The sequence below is a fragment of the Gracilinanus agilis genome, chromosome X, assembly GCF_016433145.1.
Source record: "Gracilinanus agilis isolate LMUSP501 chromosome X, AgileGrace, whole genome shotgun sequence".
Taxonomy (NCBI): Eukaryota; Metazoa; Chordata; class Mammalia; order Didelphimorphia; family Didelphidae; genus Gracilinanus; species Gracilinanus agilis.
In genome coordinates, this window is record NC_058136.1 from 32,639,452 (window position 1) to 32,660,676 (window position 21,225).

Here is a 21,225-nt window from a genome sequence, read left to right on the forward strand (position 1 = left end):
TATATATATATATATATATGTGTGTGTGTGTGTGTGTGTGTGTGTGTGTGTGTGTGTGTGTGTGTGTGTGTAAAGTGTTTTACAAACTTAAAGCTCCATTTAAATGCTAGCTATTATTTAGAGATTTTTCTTACAATAAACAAAAACGTCCCAAATCCAGACTCTTCATAGCTGTATATCCTCTCTCCCTCCAGCCTTCCATACTCTGAGGCTTTGGTCTTTTTGCCTTCCAGAGTGTTGTTGCAAAGTCATTTGATGCACCAAACACTGACTGGCTCTGCCCCTGGGCTTTGGCCCTGGCCAACGGTCCTGCTGATCATCCTCATTGCCTTTGCTATGTCTCTTATGCTTAGCCTAAAGAGGCCCTAAGCATCTGCTTGCAGCAGATATACTCTCTTCCCCAGCTCCTGTGTGGAAGCCCCATGGCCCTCTGGGCCCCCAGTCCAATAGAAACAGGCAAAACTGTAAATGACATTGCTTTTATGCTGGGTCTGGCTGAAGGTGAGACGCTGGACCAGATGATCGTTTGAAATCCCTTTCCTTCGCTTCTGCTGCCTGATTTCCCCTGGGCCCACTCCAATATCTCTTAGGTCCCAGGTACCTAAGTATGTATTAGCTTTCATAATTTCTGTAGACAGCAGTGGGAGCATGACTAAGAGTCTCTGATTTAAAGAATTTAGAAATTCTCTTAGTGGGAGAGTGAGGTTAGGGACAGGGGAAGGGAAGAATGGCTGAAGCAGCAATGTACATGGCAGAGGGGCAGCAGGAGAAAGCTGTTCAGTCTCCATCTCCACCCCATCCCTGTTTCTGTCCCTCCTGAGTAATAACTGCCACCATTCTCCATTGAATTTATGACTGTACATCAGGGTTTCTACCCCGAGGTCCATGAATTTATTTACGTTTCCTGTTTTGATAAGTGTATTTCAATAGAATCGATTTCCTTTATAATTCTATATATTTCATTTTATGCATTTAAAAACATGATTCCGAGGAGTGCATAAGCTTCACCAGCCTGACTGTCCAAGGGAAATCGGTGATGTACAACAGAGGTGAAGAAATGTGGGGACTAAATGATCCTCTTCCCTCTGAGATGCAGAAAGAAAGAAAATCCCGAAGCCTCCAGGTTGCATCTGAGAGCTGTAACTAGGGTGGAATGGCCCTAGAGCACTGGCATTTGTAGGATGTTGACAGTACTTACAGTCCTTCAGCAGTGTAGAAACAGCTGAGCTTGGCCCTTAGTTGGCAGGACTAGCTAATAATAATAATAGTAATAGTAGGAATTATACGAAAGCTCTTTAAGGTTTGAAAAACATTTTGCAGAAGTTAACCCATTTAATCCTCCTACCAATCCTGGGAAGTATCGTTCCCATTTTACAGATAAATAAACTGAAACTCAGAAGGGTTCACTGACTTGCCCAGGGTCACCTAGATGCCTCAAAAAAGACTTTGCCAAGGAATGCCTTTCCTTCTCAGAAGAGCCCATACGTGGCACATTTTTATATTGACATCTGAGATCATGGTTTTTGTTGATGGCTCAGCTATTAGTTTGTGTAAATTAGCAAGTCTCTCTTCTTTCTTTGCTATGCTTCCTCTAAGACCCATTCTGGGCCTGTTATGGAATTGATGAGTCTCTTCACATATCCATGAGTGCACACTCAAATACTTCTAGGGGAGTATTAGCCGTCTATTAAGTTAGGCAGTACAGCTGATAGAATGCTGGCCTAATCCTGGCGGACCTGAGTTCAAATTTGACCTCAGACACTTATTCGCTATGTGATTCTGGACAAGTCTCTTGATCCCTGTTTGCCTCAGTTTCTCCATCTGTAAAATGTTCCTGGCATATATACATGTTGGGTATTATTATAACAAAAGGAAAGGAGAGGAAAAGTGATCAAACCCAATATTAGCGGGGCTCTGTAGAAGAAGACACCCTGGGGCACTAAATAAGGAACCATTTCATAATCACTTATTAAGCAGGCACTGGAGATGCAGAGACAAAAACTAAATAGTCCCTGACCTCAAAGGATTTACATTCTGTTGGAGGAAATAGCATGTACACAGAAACAAATATGAAATACATACAAAGGAATTAGGGATGGGTCACTGGCTGCTGGAGTGTATCTGGAAGTGGCTTGTTGAGGAAATGGAGCTTAAATTGAGGCTTGAAAGAACCAAAGGAATCTAAAGCATGGATGAGAGGGTAAGTATTCTGGGTTTGGGGCTAGCCCGTGCACACGTGCCAAGCTAGGACAATGAATGTTATGTAATATGGTTTGAGACGGAAGTAGAAGTGAAGTGAAGTGTGGATCTGGTTTCAAATCCTGGCACTGCCATTGATCTTGGGAATGATATTGGAAACTTGTTAGCTCTTTTCTGGGCCTTAATTGTGCCATCAAGAAAATGGTAGGGTTGCATTGGATGGGTAAACCAGCCCTGCTAGGTACAAACCTGTGATCCTATAGAGAAAGGTTTGGAAGGAAAGGAAATGGTTTGAGCTGGAGGTTCAATAGGTCCTTTGTTTGCTGTAAAGCTGTATAGGCCCATAATAATCCTACTCTCACATTCCTCAAATTGCTCTTTAGGTTCTCCTGAAATCTCATAATATGGTGGTTTTTGTTGTCTTTCTTGCTATCTCCTCAAGAGGGCCAAAGCAAAGCTAGACAGGTAGGTGGCGCTGCAGAAGATGGAGCGCTGAGCCTGGAGTGGGGAAGACCTGGCCTTCAGTCTGGCCACAGATCCTGGGCAAGTCCCTGAAACTCCCTCATACACAAATGAGGCTAATAATCACACCCGCTTCCCAGGGTTGTTGTGAGGATCAGATGAGATCATAATTGTCATGTATTCATTCCCACGGCTCCTGCCATCTAGTAGGTGCCATCTAAACACTTGTTTCTTTCCTTCCACCAACTAGATCTAGAAACTTGGAGCATCAGAGCAGAAGCTGGAGGAACAAATTCATGTGGAAGCACCCTGAGGGCAGGGCAGCCTCGCATCTCCTGCCTCTCTAGAAGCACAGCTAAGGTACACTCCCCTACTTGCAGTTATCTATGTTGGGGTTCTTCTTTGCATGGATGCCCTATTCCTCAGAAGTTCCTTGCTGTCTTGGTGTCCTCAGGGCCTCCTCCCGTGCCTAGGACATGATAGACACTTGATAAATATTTGGTGAATAGAATCTGTAATGGAATAAGGGGCAAAGCTCTCCTTTTACCTTCTCACCATGCAGAGGAATGCTGTAGGGCACCCTTCCATCAATATCCAAGGGCCGTGACCTGTCACTTCTAGAATCCTCATGTTTTAGAATGGGCAAGAACCTGAGAGATCATTGAGGTCAACCCTCCAATCACATAAAGAACTGCCACAGTCAAAAGGCAGAGCTCGTGGGTCCCAACTACTTCATTTTCAAGGGGATAAAACTAGGTGTAGAGATAGGAAATGACTTGAATTCAGGTCTTCTGAATTCCATCTAGTGTGCTTTCAGTTTTACTCCTGATGAGCAAACTGAGACCTACAGAGGGAGAAATGGGAGAATGAACTGGATGTCCTCTAAGGCCATACATAGCTTGAAACTTGTAAGCACTTATGATCCTCGATGTGATGGGTAAGTGACTCGTCCAAGGTCACATATCAATATGTTGCAAAACTGGGGAACAGCACAGGGCCTAAAAAGTCAAGGCCACTGTGCATCTGAAGTGAATCCCACTATTGCCTAGAGCTCAGTGGGCCATGAGATTCAATTTTCACTCCAAGTGGGAGCCTCTGCAATCTAGACCCCAAATTAGTTCAGTTCTCAGTCATTTTTGAAAGAAAGAGTAAATCCCCCATGGGCTGGGATGTGCCACTTGCATAGATATGTCTAAGTGGCATTACTTGCTTGGCATTACCTTCACCCTCTTCTTCAGGGCACCCTGGTCCCCAGGCTCAGACACCAATGGAACACGAGCCAGGTGGCTCATCTCTTGGCATGGCCTGTTCCAGAGAGGAAGCCCCCCCCCTTCCAAATAATTAAAAACCATCCCCAGGATCGAATGTATCAAAGTTTCCCTTCCAGCTTTTGATTGGGGAGCACAGATGCTAATTAACCTCAGGCCTTGATTCCCCAGAACTAGATTCTGAAGTGTTGTCCTTGCAGATATTCCTAGTTTATTAGTTTTCCTTTTACAAGGGGATTTTTTTTTCTTTCTTACCTAGGGCAGCTGTCCTCTGAATGTGTGCATGCATGCATACAGAGACAAATCTTAGGTTATAGGGACATTTTCTACCCCCATAAATGGCCTAAAAAACTTAACTGGAGGAAGTAGGAAAAGGGGATGATTTATTCCACCAATAACAAGGAAAGATAAAATAAACAGCAGGCGCCCCGAGCCAAGGAAGCAGTATTAGAAGCAAGTACCTAAGCCCCTAAAACTTGGACTTTAAGACTGTAAGAGGCTAGGCTGGCCCTTTGAGATGAGCCAGCCCCTTCCCTGCCCCACTCTAGAGGACATAGGCCCAGAGTGGAGAATGGGACTTACTCAAGGTCAAACAGTGGTAGGATCTGAACTGGAATCCAGGTTTCCTTACAAGTTTCACTAATAGGAGAAATGCAAATCCCAATTTTCTAGGAATCGAGCTCTCAGATTAGGTCACCAGAGCCTGGGAGTCAAGAAGATCTGAGTTATAGCCCTGACTCTCACACTTCTAGTCCAGACTACGTGTTGTAGTAGACTGAGTGCTGAGTGTAGAATCAAGAAGATCTGAATTCAAGGTGGCCTTAATCCTTTAATGGTTCTAGTGTGACCCAGGGAAAGTTGACCACCCTTTATAAGCCTCAACTTCTTCAACTGTAAAATGGGGATAATAATAACACCCATTTCACAAGGTTGTTATGAGGACAAATTATGAGCAAATTTAAAGCCTTTAAAGAAGTTTTACGTTTGGAAAGCTTGACAAATGACTATCAAAACTCATCTGAAGGGCAAGAAAGGTCTAGAACTTCAAAGGAAATGAGAAAAGCAGTAGGAACAAGGGAGGAATAGGACTTTTAGACCTCAAACTACAAAAATTATAAAGTGGTAATGATGAAAACTATTTGTTACTAGCTAAATAATAATAACCTTGGTAATAATAATAATGATGATAGTAATAATAACATTTATAGAGCTCTCTAAAGTTTGCAAAATGTTACTTCATTTGATCCTCACCTGACTCCAGTCCCAGTAATGCCATGGAACTGCTTGGAGTACAGCGGACTAGATAAACAAGAACCAGGAATTATCAAATTGTGCAGAACCCTAGGGTTCTACAGCCCTTAGAACATCATTTCTTGCATAAAGATTCCCTGTTTGACATGGACTAATGGGAAGATTGGAGAGCCATTTGGCAAAAAATGGTATCTGATCTACATCATAGATCCTATACCTTACATACCATATAGTACCAAATGTATATACCATATTATATATTATAGTTATGGATCCACATAATTTTTCAAAAACTAAGGCAAATGAATAGAAGTGCCTTTCTTTCATAACTGTAACTAGGGAGAGAATTCCCAGAATGAACGAGAAATAGAGGAGATGATAAAACATTAACTAGACAATTTCAGTTACCGGAAGGTACAACACTTTTACACAAACAAAATCCGTGCAACTTTTGATTAAGGAAAAATCTGCATCAAAGATCTCTGATAAAAGTCTGATGTATAAGATAGTTAAGGAATTAACATAAATATGTAAGCCTAAGAGCCACTCTTTCAGTGGATAAATGGTCAAAAGATATGAATAAACAGTTATCAAAAGACTTGCAAATTTTTGACAGTCATATGAAAAAATTATCCTAAATCACTAATAGGAGAAATGAAAATCAAAACAACTTTGATGTTTCACTTCCCACCTAGAAAATGAACAAATATGATCCAAAAGAGAAAGGGCCAGCATTGGAAGGGTTGTAGAAAGAGAGACAGAATGATGTATTGTTGATGTACCTGGGGACTGGTCCAACCATTGTGGAAAGTAATTTCAAATTGGGTTAAGGAAGTGACTTTTACTCAGATATTCCAATGCTAGGAATATACCTCAACAAAGTCAAAGATGGAAAGAATGATTCTATTTCTGCCACGTTAATTATAGCAGTTGTGTATGTGTGTTTGTATGTGTATGTGTATAGTAGCAAATAATGGGAAATACCCCACAAATAGAAGAATGACAAAACAAATTGTGAAACCACAAGAAATGATGAATACAAATAACTTAGGGAAGCATAGGAAGACTTATTTTAACCAATATAATAACCGATGTAAAATGAAGTTAAGTAGAACCAAGAAAAGAATGTACAACACGTTGACAGTGTAAACTGATAGAACACTACGATGACATGGGATGCTTCATCTTGGCCTCGAGGGCAGATGGGTTGTGTGTGTGGGGCGGGGTATGCATGTCAAATGTTGCATATGTTGTCGGATGCTGTGAATCTATTGATAGGTTTTTCTGAACTTCTGTTTTTCTGTTTTTCTTATAAGGGATGGCCTGTTAGGTAATGGAGAGGGGAGAGATCTCTTTGGAAATTAATGTCATAGTTTAAAAAAAAGACAATAATAAGTTTTCTAAAAATTCTATATAGCTAGAAACTATTATTATTAGCCTTTCTGATGCTTAGTTTGTTGGCCATATTATAGGGTTAATAATAGTTGCAGTGTTTAATTCACAGAATTGCTATAAGGAAAGAACTTTGCAAATCTTAGAGAACTGTTTAAATATGAATTTATATCAAGTCTCAGGAATTAAATATATAATACAGGATGCATATATTTTATTTTGATGCAAATATCAACCCACCCACATGTGTACCAACATCCCTTTTAGAATCCAAATCACATTGTCCTCTGCAAAATCCCAGAGCTAATCTGAGCACAACAAAAGCCCCATGCTAACATCCACTCCCTGGGTGTCTAGAGGAGTCCTGAAAGAGGAGGAAGCTTAGCTGCCTCTCACTCAGAGATAATTCGGTAGGGAAGTAAGCAGATAAATTGATGTGGGCAGGGAGAGAAAGGTTGAGGAGAGGGATGGAGCTGTATAAAGCCTCCCCCAGTGCTGGTAGGTGGAACCCTGGGATCGGAATAACTAGTAGCAACAGACAAAAGGATCCATTGGACTCTTCCCCACCTTAGTAGAGGAGCTCTTCCTGCAGGATCAGGGGACTCCTTAGTGCTCCTGAAGGGGCGTGGCAGAACTGGACTACTGCTGTCAGTTCCAACTTAGAAACCAAAACTCTTTTTTCCCTAGTTACTTGAACTGTTAAGTCAGCCAGCAGAGCATTTTCTACATTCATGCTGTGTTTAGATTCGAAATTATAAAGTGTTTCAAACAAGGATTTAATTTCTATTTAACAAGATAACAATTGTAAGTTAATTACACATCAACTGATAATGAATGGATCGATTTTTTCCCCCATGGGTTTGACAAGGGGACCCTGAATGCACATCTATTTGGAAGCAGCTGAAATCTCGGGAATTCTGTTTTAAAGAACTAGCTTAATGAGTACACCCTACAATAATTACTGCAGCTAGATGCAGCATTATAGACTTCTTATCGCGACTGGACACGCCAGGACTGTCAGCAACTCCTAGGATGATAATTGCTTGCTAATGAAATACTGATTGTTTCAGACATACTCACATGTTGCTTTTTTAAAACAGTTCACTAAAACCCAAACTGGCATAGCTGTGGAGGGGAGGATTGTTTCTTGAGGGCTGGACAACTAATGATTTAGTTCCTGGCCCTAAGGGGTCAACACTCTAAAATCAACTGGGAAACTCAGTACCTGGTTGAAAATATAAGAACTTGGTGTTATAGATTTGAGAACTGGATGGGATCTTAACAATGATCTACTTTTCAGTCACTTAATTTTATAGATGAGGAAACCGAGGGCCAGAAAGGTGAAACCACTTGCTCAGGGTCCACCAGGTAGGAAGTAGCAGATCGGGATTTCAACCTAAGTTCCTCTGACTCCAAATCCAATCCTTTTCCTACTGCATCACACTCCTATCATAAATCAGAGACCCCTGGAAAATCCTACTTGTCAACAACTTGTGATCAAAATCATTAAGGGAGGATTGGCCATTGGTAATAGTCCTTCCCTTCAAGTATTAGGATTCATGAATAGGTGAGATGCCTTGATGAAAAAGAAAAGAAAGGTGTTTGGGCTTTTCAAAAGTAACTCCAATGTAGAGTTCAGATCCTGCCCTTCTGGGCCCCAGAAAAAAGAGCTTTGAGGTTATCTTCAGACTAAACTTCTGTTTCCTCCAGGCTTCTATAATTTTCATGTTATTTCCTTATCTCCCTAGACATTTTCAGAAGTTCTCAGCCTCACTCCAATTACTTAATGGTCCCTATTTCAATACATGGAAATAAGGTAGGACTTCTCAAGATGATATGTTTTGGCTTCTTTAGACTAAAGGTTCTTCATATCAAAACATTTGAGAAAACATCTTGTATTATCTTGTAGAAAAGATGGAGAAATATAAGCTTCATGATAGTACCATTAGATGAATCTGAAACTGATTGAAAGGCTGTTCTAGAAAATTAATTTAAGTCAGCATTCATTTATTAAGCTCTTGGGTCCTTTACTATGCTATAGAGGTACAAAGAAGGACATATAAACATACAAAACACTGGGACTACTACAAAATTCCCAAGTGAGGCCATCAGAAGAATCATGAACGGTTTGCTATCAACCCAGAAGTCTCCAACAGAGTGCCTCAGAGCTTGGATTAGGGTATAGATGGCATGCCTTTCATATTTGCAGGTAATACAAAGCTAGGAGTGGAATAGATAATACATTCTGAGACAGAGACAAGATCCAAGAAGGTCTTATTATAGGTTCTAGAGGATTGGACTGAAACTGATAAGATGAAATTCAGTGGAAGTAAATGTAAAATCTTACACTTGGGTACAAAATATAAATTGCACAAGTAGACAATGGAGGGGATACGCTGAGAAAGAAGTTGTTTGGACAAAAGTCTGTGGCTTTTAGTAGACTTAAAGTTCAATATAAGTCAACAGTGTCATATAGTACCAAAAAAGCTAATAAAATCTTGGGTTACATTAAGAGAAGTGGAACTTCTGGAACTAAGAAGGCGATAGTCCTCTTCTACTTGGCATGATGAGACCACATCTTGGGTATTATGTTCAGTTCTGGGCACTGTCATTTAGAAAGGTCTTTGATAAGTTATAGAATAACCAGAGAAGAGATATTAAAATGGTGAAGGGTTTTGAATCCATACCACTTGATGGTTTGGTTGAAAGCAAAGGGAAGTTCAGCCTAGAGAAGAGAAGAGAAGACTCAGGGTAGGCATAGTAATTTGACTTCATGTACTTGTAGAGATGTGGAAAAGAGATTAGACCTGTTGTGTTTGACCTCAGAGGACAGAAGCCGTAGCAACAGAACAGAACAGAAGGTGAGAAGAGACAAATTGTGTTTTGATGTCAGGAAAAACAATATAACAGAGCTATCTAAGTATAAGTTCTTCCTCTCTCTGAGCCTAAGGTTACTCATTGATAAAAAGGGAGAATTGGTCCAGGAGATCTCTGAATGCCCTATCCTTGGGAAGGAGGGCATTCCCCATCTCTGGAGATCTTCAAGAAAAGGTACAATGCCCACTGGTTGGGCATCAGATACCAATTGGACTGGAGGCTCTCTGAGGTCCTTTCTAACCCCAAGAGTCTTTGATTAAGCTCATGGCTTAATCAATAAAATGCCCTTTAAGAATATTCTCAGTTTGGATTTTTCTAAAATGTCATAGCTGGCCCTAGGTGATTCCAGTTAGGCATGCATAGTGACCTTGTCACCACTGGATTCCTTTCATGGCCCTTTGACCCCTCATGTAGACAAGACTGAGAGTAGAGACAGACTCCTAGGGACTGGACTATTGGCGGCCATCTGTGTTTGTCCCTTTGGCGTATCCTCCTCTGCCACATGGATCTCTAACAGCTGGCTCTTATCCTTACTTCCTCCAAAACAATCCAATCAGCTCTAAACGATAGTATGAAACAAGTTAAGGGCACACCAACGCAGAGGCTTGGGCTGATTTTTTATGTAGCCTCTAGGCAGCCTGAAAAATGAAGATACTGGTGCCCTATTTATGGCTACTGGCAGCAGCCACTGTCTTCCTGTTCTCACAGCTCAACTTTTCTGCCTCCTTCATTGGGATAACAGCTTTCTGTATAAGGTCCATGCCAATAGAGGTTCTACCTGTGCTTGATTTAACATAACCATGTCTATTTCAAATCTTACTTCTCTAGTATTACCTTGCTGACTCACTAGGCTGTAAGTCCAAGGTCTAGGTACCTCATTTCAAATGGTGCCCAAGCCTTTGATTAAACATGATTCAAAGATATCAGAGGCACTTCCAATGAAATCCAGCGCAAGTCATTCGAACAGGAGACCGTCTGGAAAGCTTCCTCCCTACGGCTGCCTCCCTTGGGGCTTCTGCAGCCTCACTGCCTTTCTAGAGCAGAAGGGCCCAAGGGGATCCTTCCACTGGGACCCGATGACCTAAGCCAGCTTTAGAATCAGTAGTCACTTTGGAGCATCTTAGAGACTTCTGTAAAACACTATGGGAGAGCAAACTACTTGGCCCCCCACTCCCAGTCCCAAGAGAACTGATAGAGAAGATAGAATCTCTCTCTCTCTCTCTCTCTCTCTCTCTCTCTCTCAGAGTCCTTATAAAGAGAAGAAGACATAATTTTCCTTTTCTTAATGCACTCTATGTTGTAATAATAATCAGATTTAGTATATTTTATATCTAGCATTTATATTTTAAGGTTTGCAAAGCACATTACAATCATTATCTCATTTGATGTATACAACCACCATGGGAAATAGGCACCATTATTATTCCTATTTAAAGATGAGGGAATTGAGGCAGATAGGATTAAATGACTTGCTCAGGGTCACACAGCTAAGAATAGGAATCCCACAACAGCATTCTATGATCAGAATAGTGGGGTGAGCAGGGCCAGAAGGAGCAGAATATCTGATTATCTTCCTCTCGTCATCAGGACATGACCTTGAGAAAGCAGTTCCTGTGGAGGAGGGGATGGGGTAAAGTGGTTATTGAGTAACTTCTTGCTAGATGGAAGGTGGCCTAAGAAAGAAAGGGAGATGGCATTAATTCAAGTGGTCAGCATCCCAAGACCTTTGAACAGAGGTGTGCCCGAGACAGTAGGGAAGGGCTCAGAAGATTCTACTAAGTATGAAGCTACCTCTGAGCTGCCCGATCCTTTGGCCAATCCTGTGCCCAAGACCTTGGTCAGCTCACGGAACAGCATAGGACTTTTCCAGGGGACACTCACAACACCAAGGAGCAGAACTGCAGCTAAGCAGAAACTCCAGTGGCACTACTCTACCACAGAGATCTGCCCGAGCTCTCTTTTTCTCCCTCTTGTTGACCCTTGGCTCTGTAGCCACCATATATAAAGGCCAGCTCAGAGGCCTGGGCTCTCCCTGCTTCTACCTGCTGCCTGCGGGAAGTCTCAAAATGAGAGAGAAGCTGGCAACCCCATTAGGGCCGTTGGCAGAGATGGTTGTCTTTCTGCTCCCTCAGCTCAACTGACTTGCCTCTATGAATGTGGCATCAGAGATGGTTTCTGGAGAGGGATCTCAACCTTGGAGCTCTAGCTGCAGGAGGTCTGGCTTACTCCAGGAAACAACCCCAAGGACAAAGCACAATTAACCGGGCAAGTATGAAAAAAATGAGCCACTTAGGTGGCAATTGTTCTGGTATTGTGTAACAATCCATGTTTGCAGCTCGTCTCCCTTCAAACAGCTCTTAACTAATATAGTTCAATTTGGATGATGGATGATAGGGATCCAGTTCCTAGCTCCTAAGAAGGAGATTTTAAATCACATCTTCTTTTCATTTTTTAAAGGGAGCGAAATGAGTTTCCCATCTTGGCATGATTTATCACCTGGAGGTCCAGCCGGAGAGCTGTCTGTATGGCTCTCCAGCCCTAATTCCTGTATCTGAAACCCGGTGATTGTGTGGGGCCCATGCCAGCCAGCTGCTGTGCATTGCTGGGAAACTGGCAGGTTCTTCCAAGCCAAGAGGGTTAGCATTGCCTAGTGGCAACCACCTTTCCAGTTGTGAAGGGCTTTCAGCATCCTTCCAGCCAGGCCTTCTCCACCTCCCTGCTTCATCCTTTTGGGGCCCTCACTCCTGTTCGGGCTGGCCAGAGTCAGGCTAGTTGGGCTCCAGGCCCAGCTCTCCCACTAACCAGCAATGTGACCTAGAGTATAAGTTCTTCTTCTCTCTGGGCCTCAGGTTACTCATTGGTAAAAAGGTTCAGTTGGGCCAGATGATCTGAGTACTCTTCCAGTTTTATATGTCTATGATGTCATCAAATATTTGTGCCAACAATACCAAAATACTAGGGGCAGAAAGCCAGAGAGATGCACCCATAATCTCTCCCCTTCTCTACCTCTGGGCTAACTCAACCTTGGAAACTCTCCAGCCAGGAGAAAATAGTAGCAAAGGGACCAGCATATCCTAATCTCCAAGGGCCATGGAGAATGAGATTATCACTCATTCATTCATTTCATTACAGAACTTTATTTCTTTTTTAATTTTTTAAATTTTAAACCCTCACCTTCCGTCTTGGAGTCAATACTGTGGATTGGTTCTAAGGGAGAAGAGTGGTAAGGGCTGGGCAAAGGGGGTCAAGTGACTTGCCCAGGGTCACACAGCCTGGAAGTGTCTGCAGCCAGATTTGAACCTAGGACCTCCCGTCTCTAGGCCTGGCTCTCAATGCACTGAGCTACCCAGCTGCCCCCAGTTACAGAACTTTAGATGGGTCTCAGAAGCCATCTAGACTCATGTTGTCATATTCAAAAGAAACAGATCCCTGAGAGTTGCATATTCACTTAGAAAACCATAAATGAACATTATATATATTGCATTGCATTAATTTTGTTAAACATTTCTCAATTCCATTTTAGCCTGGTTTAGGCCTCAAGAGTTCTGCAGGCCTAGTAGGCAGAGTACAATACCAGGCTGTGAGTCTGGCACCTCTGATCTAGGCCAGTTCATATCCACAAAACAGTCCCTACCACAAAACAGGAAGTGGTCAGCTAGCCCTTGCTTGAAGTCAAGAACTATTTGAGTACCATTCCTGCTGTTCAGTGCATTAGCAATCCCTCCCAGCTTCCCATTGTCTGAAAATGTGATACGGCTTCCATCCATACCTTCATCCAAGTCTTTGACTACAAATGGTTAGCAGACCAGGGCCATAGGTTAAGACTGATCATTGCTCTTTGGTACCATTTCTGCAGTAGGTTCTGAAAACACCTCCCCATACCGTCATCCAGCCTACATCATAAGGTACAGTAGGAAAAGCCTTGGATCTAGAGGCAGAGGACCTCAGCTCGAATTCTGACTCTGCTACTTACTACCCGTATAACCTTCAGCAAATCATGTCACCTCTGGGCCTCGTCTGTACAACACAGTAGTAGTTTGACCAGACGTTCATTAAGGTCCCCCATCTTTAAATTCTATCATCATCTCTTCTCTCCCTCTTGTCTACAAGGATATCACAGTAGCCTTCGTCAAATGCCATGCTGAAATTGAGGTATATTATGTCTGTGCCATTCTCCTGATCCCAATCTAGGAACTTTATCAAAAAAGGAAATGAGGTTAGTCTGGCAGGACCTGCTCCTGATGAAGCTGCCATGCTGGCTCTTTGTAATCACTCCTTCTCTTTCTTAGTTTTCATAAAACTTCCCTTTTAATAATTCATCCATCCATCCACCCAACAAATATTCACTACGCATTGGCTACGGGCAACACCTTATGCTAGACACTGGTGGACCCAGAGATGATTAAGGAGTGGCAGCCATTGTCAAAAGACATGATAAAGCAAGAAGACAGGCCTCTGAGCTATCCTTCTTCCCAGTTCTTAGTGTTACAAGTTTGTATGTCGCCCCCAGGTCTGTAGGAGGCACGGCCTCATCACCCCATGATACCCACAGCCTACATCCCCTAGCTGCCCACCTAGGAGGCAGAGTGAATAGAACACTGGGCCTAAAGGCAAGAAGACCCGAGTTCGGACACTTATTAAATATGTGATGTTAGGCAAGTCACTTAATCTCTGTTTGCCTTACTCTCCTCATCCATAAAATGGGGATAATAATAACACCTACCTCACAGAGTTGTTGTGAGGATCAAATGAGATAAAATTTGTTAAAAGCACTGAGCACAATGCCTAGCACACAGTAAGTGCTGCTATCTAAATGCTTATTCTCTTCTCCATTCCCTTGCTCACACTACTGTTGGCATCAGTTAAGCTCAAAGGTAGCAGAAATGGATAGTTCTAGTACCAGAGATAGCCCTAGAAAATGGCAAATTCAGACATGACTCTAGGGGAGCTCATTGGGGCTCAGAGGGGCAGGTTCTCCTCCTTGGGGAGAAGGAGCCAGCCTTGGTGAATTGGTATTTTTTAAAATAAAAGAACCTCATCTTCTTATATACATCCCCAAGGCAAAGGAGGGAACAACCTCTCGCATTCCCTGTACCCTTTGGCTCACATCCAGGCTACCTTGTTAGTGCATATTTTTCCCTTCACAGCTGTCCCCCCCAAACTCGATGTTCACTGAGCCCTCCTTTCACTGGCATGAGCAGACTGGATGTGAATATAGCAGTGGAAGGGCCTATAAAATACCAAGTTCTTGAGAAAGAAGTACTGGAGCTAGGGCTACTTATTTCTTCCCCCTGGAGCCTAGAGATCTAGCATGGCAGCATTCAAAATGGTTGGTGGTCAGGGGCCCAGGAAAGATTGCTTTGTATATATTGGTTTGCTCAATGTCTCTCCCATTAGATTATATGCCATTTGAGGTCAAGGACTGTCTTTTGCTTCTTTTTTGTACTCCTAGTACTTAGCACAGTGCCTGGTACATAAATGGCACACAATAGGCATTTAGTCAATATTAACCAATTGACAGGGTCAGTGGTTTAGAGCTAGATTAGGCCTTTGAAGATATGCAATCCAACCTCCTTATTTGATAAATGAGGAGAATGAGGTCCAGAAAAATTCTATATCTCCTTCTAAAGATACCCAGCTAATAAATAACAGGGTCAGGATTCAAACTCAGGTACTCTGACTCCATAGCTAGCATTCTTTCCACTATACCAGTGATTCCCAAAGTGGGCGCCACCACCCCCTGGTGGGTGCTGCAGTGATCCAGGGAGGCGGTGATGGCCACAGGTGCATTTATCTTTCCTATTAATTGCTATTAAAATTTTTTAAAAATTAATTTCCAGGGGCGCTAAGTAATATTTTTTTCTGGAAAGGGGGCGGTAGGCCAAAAAAGTTTGGGAACCACTGGTCTATATACTATGAAGCTCTATTTTACACATCTCAAAAGTCCCAAGATGTTAGAGGAGTTAAAGATGCAGGAACCAAATGGACCCCTAAGGAATAGAAAATGTCCTCCTAGAAACCTTCCCTTTGAACAGACCTAATATACCACTCACTATAGCTATACGGAGGAGACAAGTCTGAGGTAGTACTATGTGATGGAAAGTTCCCTGAACTCAAGAATCAGCAAGCCTTGTCTCTAGAATTGGCTTGGCCATGAATCCACTGTGTGATTGTGGGCAAGTCTTTTATCCCAATCTAAGAAGATGAAATCTAATAGGGACAAATGTAAAATTCTACACTTGGGTTCAAACCATCAATTGCACAAATGCAGTATAAACGAAATGTGGCTAGACAATAGCTTATGTGGGAGCTAAAAAACATTAATATATTCTGGCTGCATTAACCAAGAAGGTAATAGTCTCTCTGTAAAATAAAGGGGCTAGGCTCAGTCTCTAAAGTCCCTTCCAGCTCTGACATTGTATGGTGTGCACTCTACTCTGTCAAATTATTAGTACATGTTGTCGAGAATTTCTTCAAAGAAAGTAACATGGTACTGTGGAAAATGGCAATGAAAGGATCTATAGAATACCAGGTTCCCCTGTTCCTTATCCCAATTTTGACCTTTCTCTTTAACATTTATTTCTTTCCCTCTGATCTGGACCAGAATCTCAGGTTAAGTGAAAGTGGGGGAGGTACTTGTTTCTGGGAACCAAGATTTTTGTTCCCTGGTCTACTACCAATTCCCTGAATCAAGCCCTTTCCCTTCTCTGAGTTTCTCTTTAAAATGAAGAGCTTGGACTGATGATTGCTAAGGGCCCCTTCAATAGTAATAATAACAGCTAACATTTATATAGCACTTACTATGCACCAGACACTCTGCTAATTGCTTTTGCAATTATTATCTCATTTGACTTTCACAACAACCCTTGGAGAGAGAGTTAGTATTTTGACCCCCATTTTATGGAGGAGGAAAACAGAGATAAATGGGTTAACTGACTTGCCCAGGGTCACACAACTAAACTAGCAAGTATCTGAGAATGGATTTGAACTCAGGTCTTCCTGACTCTAGGCCTGGTGCTCTGTTCACTGAATCACTTCCCTGAGTGGGAAGAGAATTATTCATCTCAAGGAGTTTCAAGGACATATTCCTTGGGCATAGTCAATAACTCCAATTTTGGCTGGGGTTGGCATCCATTGTGGTACAGTGGTAAAGAGTAAGAGATTAGAAATATGAAGACCTGGGTTCAAATCCTGACTGCCATTTACTACCTGACTAATATTGGGAAAAATCCCTTAACCTGTCTGGGCCTCATTTTCTTGCCAGTCAACTAAGTATCTTTTTATTAAATGACCCTAAAGGGTCCTTGTAGCTCTAAATCTACCTTTGGTTTTATGTCTCATGATCTCTCTTTTCAAGGCCCTTCTTTTCCCCCACCTCTTACTAATAGCCTCTTGACTAGTCAGGCCAGAATGGCTTAGCTTTTGGTCAAAGGACTTTGTAAGATTTCCAGGACAAGGAGTATATACATTCTTAAAATATAAGGAAGGATCATAGAAAGGGAAGTCCCATTCAAAATAGTTTTAAAATGCATAAAATATCAATCTACAAAAAAGTCAATTTACCAAGACACAATTAAAATGAATATAAATATAAATACAAAACTTGTTTTAAATAATGACTTGGCTAATTAGAAGTACAGTAATTGTTCATGGTTGGGCTGTGCTGGAGTAATAAATTGACTTACAGGTTTAATGTCATACCAATCAATTTGCAAAGGGGGATATTTTATGAAGCTGGACAAAATAATAGCAAAATTCATTTGAAGGAACAAAAGGACTAGAATCTTTAGAGAAATAATGAGAAAAAAGTAGGAATAAAGGGGGACTGGCACTGTTGGACCTCAAATTATACCACAAAGCAGTAATTATCAAAACTATTTGATTCTGGCTACAAACAGAAAAGCAAATCAATGGAACAGACTACACAAGGAAAAACCAGAAACAATCACATTCAATAAACCCCTAAACCTAAATTACTTGAGAAAACACTTTCTATTTGATAAGACCTGCTGGGAAAACTGAAAAGCAATTTGGTAGAAATTAGGTTTAGAACAGCATCTTTCCACAACAAGCTCAAAGTGAATGTACAGCCTGAATATTAATTTCCTTTCTTTTGAATCCCCAGCACTTAGCACATAGTAATGGCTTAAGAAATACTTGTTGACTTGAGTTGACACCATAAAAAATAAGAAGAATACATCTCAAAGCCATGCCCAGAGAAAGAGTTCTTAACCAAACAAGGGACAAAAAGTCATTGCCAAGATAAAATAAATAATTTCAATTATTTGACATCATAATGTTCTAATACAAATAAAATCAAAACAGTTAGTAGAAGGAAAATTGTTGACTGGGAAACAATTCTTTGCATTCAGTTTTTCTGATAAGTATTCAGGATATAAAAACACTGAGCAGATATATAATTTATATATTTGTGTATATATATATATATATATATATATATATTTGTTTTAATGTAACTCTATACATATAAAATCAAATGCATACCAAAAACCATTCCCCAGTGCAAAAGTGGCCAAAGAATATGAACAAACATTTCTCAAAATAATTGTAAGCTATCAACAACCACATGAAAGATGGCAAAAATCACTAATTACAAGAAAAATGCAAATTGAAACAACTCTGATGTTTCTACTAAACCAAATAAATTGGCAAAGCTGACCAAAGAAGAGACTAATCTTGGAGGGACTATGAAAAGACAATCACACTAATACATCATTGGTAGAGCTGCAAATTGGTCCAACCGTCCTAGAAAGTGACTAAAATGCCCATACCCTTTGACCCAGAGATTCCACTGCTAAGTATATACCCCAAGGAAGTCAAAGACAAAAACGAAGGCCCCTTATATATCTAAATATTCATGTCAGCCCTTTTTATAGTGATAAAGAACTAGAAACAATATAGGTGCCCACTGATAAAGAATGGCTAAATAAATTGTGATACATGAATGTGATGGAATATTATTGTGCCATAAGAAACAATGATTATAAGGAATTCAGAGAAACGTGGGAAGAGATAAGAAATAATGCAGAATGAACTAAAGAGAACCAGGCAAACATTATACACAATGACTATAACAATGTAAACCAAAAAAACAATAATAATAAAAATCGGTAATTGAATGCCATGTAATTATAACAACCAAGTTTGGCCTTAGACTAGAGATGAGAATATGTACCTCCCTCTCTCCTTTCTTTGCAGAGGTAGAAAACCATGGACATGCAATATTGCATATGCTGTTAGGCGTGGCTACTGTGTTGCTTAGTTTTACTGAACCGATTTTTTCCAACTTTCTCTGTTATTCTTTGTTATAAGGGATGGCTTTACTGGGTAGGAGAGGAAGAGGGATATATTCAGAAATGAAGTGGATGCAAAATCACAAAATGGCAATAAGAATAAAATAAAATGTAAGAAAGACCAAAATCCAAAGAAACCAAGAGAATTTCCAAATGCAAACATAGGTACCATTTCCAAGTTGATTTCCAAAGAGAGCTAAATGAGTTACATCTGTTCTTCTCTTTGTATCCCCACTACTTCTCCTGAGGTAGGTGCTGAATCCAATTGAATCGAATTGTTTTCAGGGAAGGATCTGAAATCATTTTTGCTCTGGTTTTTGAGGTGAGCAGAACAAATGGAGTAGGAGTATGCTGGAGCCAGTTCCTACAGGCTCCCAAGAATCAATTGATAAATTTTCAGGGTTAACATTTACATCTCTGGAATCAGCAAATGCTATAAACCAGAGCTTGATTTTATTGTTTTGTTGATTTCTTGACTAAGAAAGTAGAGGGGAAAATATTAATAATTTAGAATTAACATAAAAATATGTCTTAGAGGATACTTTTTTTGGATAGCTGAATGTTAAACATTTACCAGCACACCCTTGGGGGAGATCTTCACAGTTATTTACAGGCTGGCTACTAACAACAATCAGTAGCTTTGCTTTTTTGTGGTATTGTTATGTGGTGGAAGCCAATTGAAATTCTCCCCCACACACCCAGGGAACTTCTGGTATGGTTCTAGATACAAAGAATAGACCAGAGTAACCCCAGAGTTTGCTCCTGTAAAACAGGGGTTCACCAGACCAAGGAGTCCCCAGCTGGCGCCTTTGGTACTCACCATCTGGATGACAGATACTGGTCCAATGCTGTTCACATAGATATCAACATCAATGTTTGTAGGCTTGACTGCAAAGGAAGAAAGAGAAGAGAAAGTAAAGGCCCAGCAATGTCACAGTCTGAAGGGAAGAAGTGGGGAAGGAAGGAAGTTATGTGGGCATTTAAACCACCAAGTTAGAAAACATTGTGACTTGAATATAAGTACCTACTCTGTGTAAGATACTGAGGACACTGAGGCAAAAAACAAAGTACCCTCTTTTCCTTCAAGCAACTTATATTCTAATAGGGAAGTCAGTTTGTACCTTGCTAAATGTCTCCATAAATGAATCCAGTAGAGGGATTGGTGAAAGGGAGGCATGAGCAGCTGGCGGGGTGGAGAAGGGGTAGAGGTGGCTTATTCGTGTAGAATGGTGTGCTTGAGTTGGATTTTAATCTTCCCTTTTGGTCTAGAAAAGCTACCTTAGATCCCAGTCTACTCTTTGTTGACCTCTGCATGCTAGTGGTCAGAATCCCCACCACTCAGTCCCTGCCTTATCTTTCACTATTCTGAGCTGCTATCCAATCCAATCCCACAGCCATTTTGGAAGTTTCTCTTTCTCTTCCCACTCTTTCCCTCCACTCTGGCCCAAGGAAAAAGGGCAGACACTCATCTGGTACTTACTTCCAATGTCAGGTCTCAGCTTGCTGTCATAGTCCTTCAGAAGAGTATTCAAGATCTGGGTGGCATCAGTGTCATGTGCCCTGGGAGTCAGGACCCAGGTTTTGTTGATACCAAGGTAATCATAGTCGTACTCCTCGGCACTGTCAGTGCTGGGGTCAAGAAACACAGAGTGAGACAAAGGCCCCTCCATAAGATCTCTCTCTCAAACCTCCCTCCCTATAAGGATTCCCTTTCCTTAGGTCCAGATCCCTCAGTTAAGGTCCAGAATCATCCTCCTTGTTCCACAAAAGTATGTTCTAGCAATTGTATGCAAAATAACTTTTGCACAAGCAAATGGCTTTCTATATACAGTGAGGGCCCTCACTGGCAGCTGTTGCTATAGTAGCAAGAGCAAAGATTAGCCTACTGGGCAAAAGAAAAAGGCAAATTATCAAAAGGTATTCTGGATACACAACACTTTACTCTTTTTCTTGGCTGTCTTCTGTAGTTTGGATGGTGAGGTTCTCTTACTCTTTCCACTGTCCTATAGTGGGTGGGGACCAAGGCCAGTCAGGCTTTGGGGTTGTTGACTCTGTTCAAACTGCTAATGGAGCAGACACCTGAAGGGGTTCTCTCTTCTCTCCAAGAAGGAAAGACCAGAGGCCTCTGGGGCTCTCTAGGAGGCTAAGGTAATGCCTTCCTCTGATAATTCAAGTAGGCTAGATCGAAGGGCACCTCTAAAGGCTTTGTAAGCCCAGAAATGGAGTCAGGAAAGAAAAGGACAAGCTAAAAGCAAATATTTAGGCAGCATCTCTAGCGGGGCACAGCCTAGCTTGGTTTCTAGGAAGAGAGTCCAAGTAAAACATGATTTTGTTTATTGGCTATTGATAAGAATTCCAGTACAATCCAACAAGCATTTAATAGTTACCTACTATGTGCAAGGAACTGGCTAGATACTAATCCCTGCCCTCAAGGGGGAATATAACATCTAAGGGAAACCATG

At 41.4% G+C, this 21,225-nt stretch overlaps 1 protein-coding gene across 1 annotated transcript in view; it reads right to left on the reverse strand.

The window, feature by feature from the left end:
- LOC123253393 (gamma-aminobutyric acid receptor subunit gamma-4-like) overlaps nucleotides 1-20,433 on the reverse strand; it is a 49,500-nt gene extending 29,067 nt beyond the window's left edge. Inside the window, exons 1-2 of the mRNA XM_044682590.1 lie at nucleotides 20,244-20,433; nucleotides 19,584-19,651 (exon numbers count right to left, since the gene is read on the reverse strand). Coding sequence (XP_044538525.1) covers nucleotides 19,584-19,651; nucleotides 20,244-20,433 — 258 coding nt within the window. The remainder of the gene's footprint in view (nucleotides 1-19,583; nucleotides 19,652-20,243) is intronic.
- Between the last annotated feature and the right edge of the window lie 792 nt (nucleotides 20,434-21,225).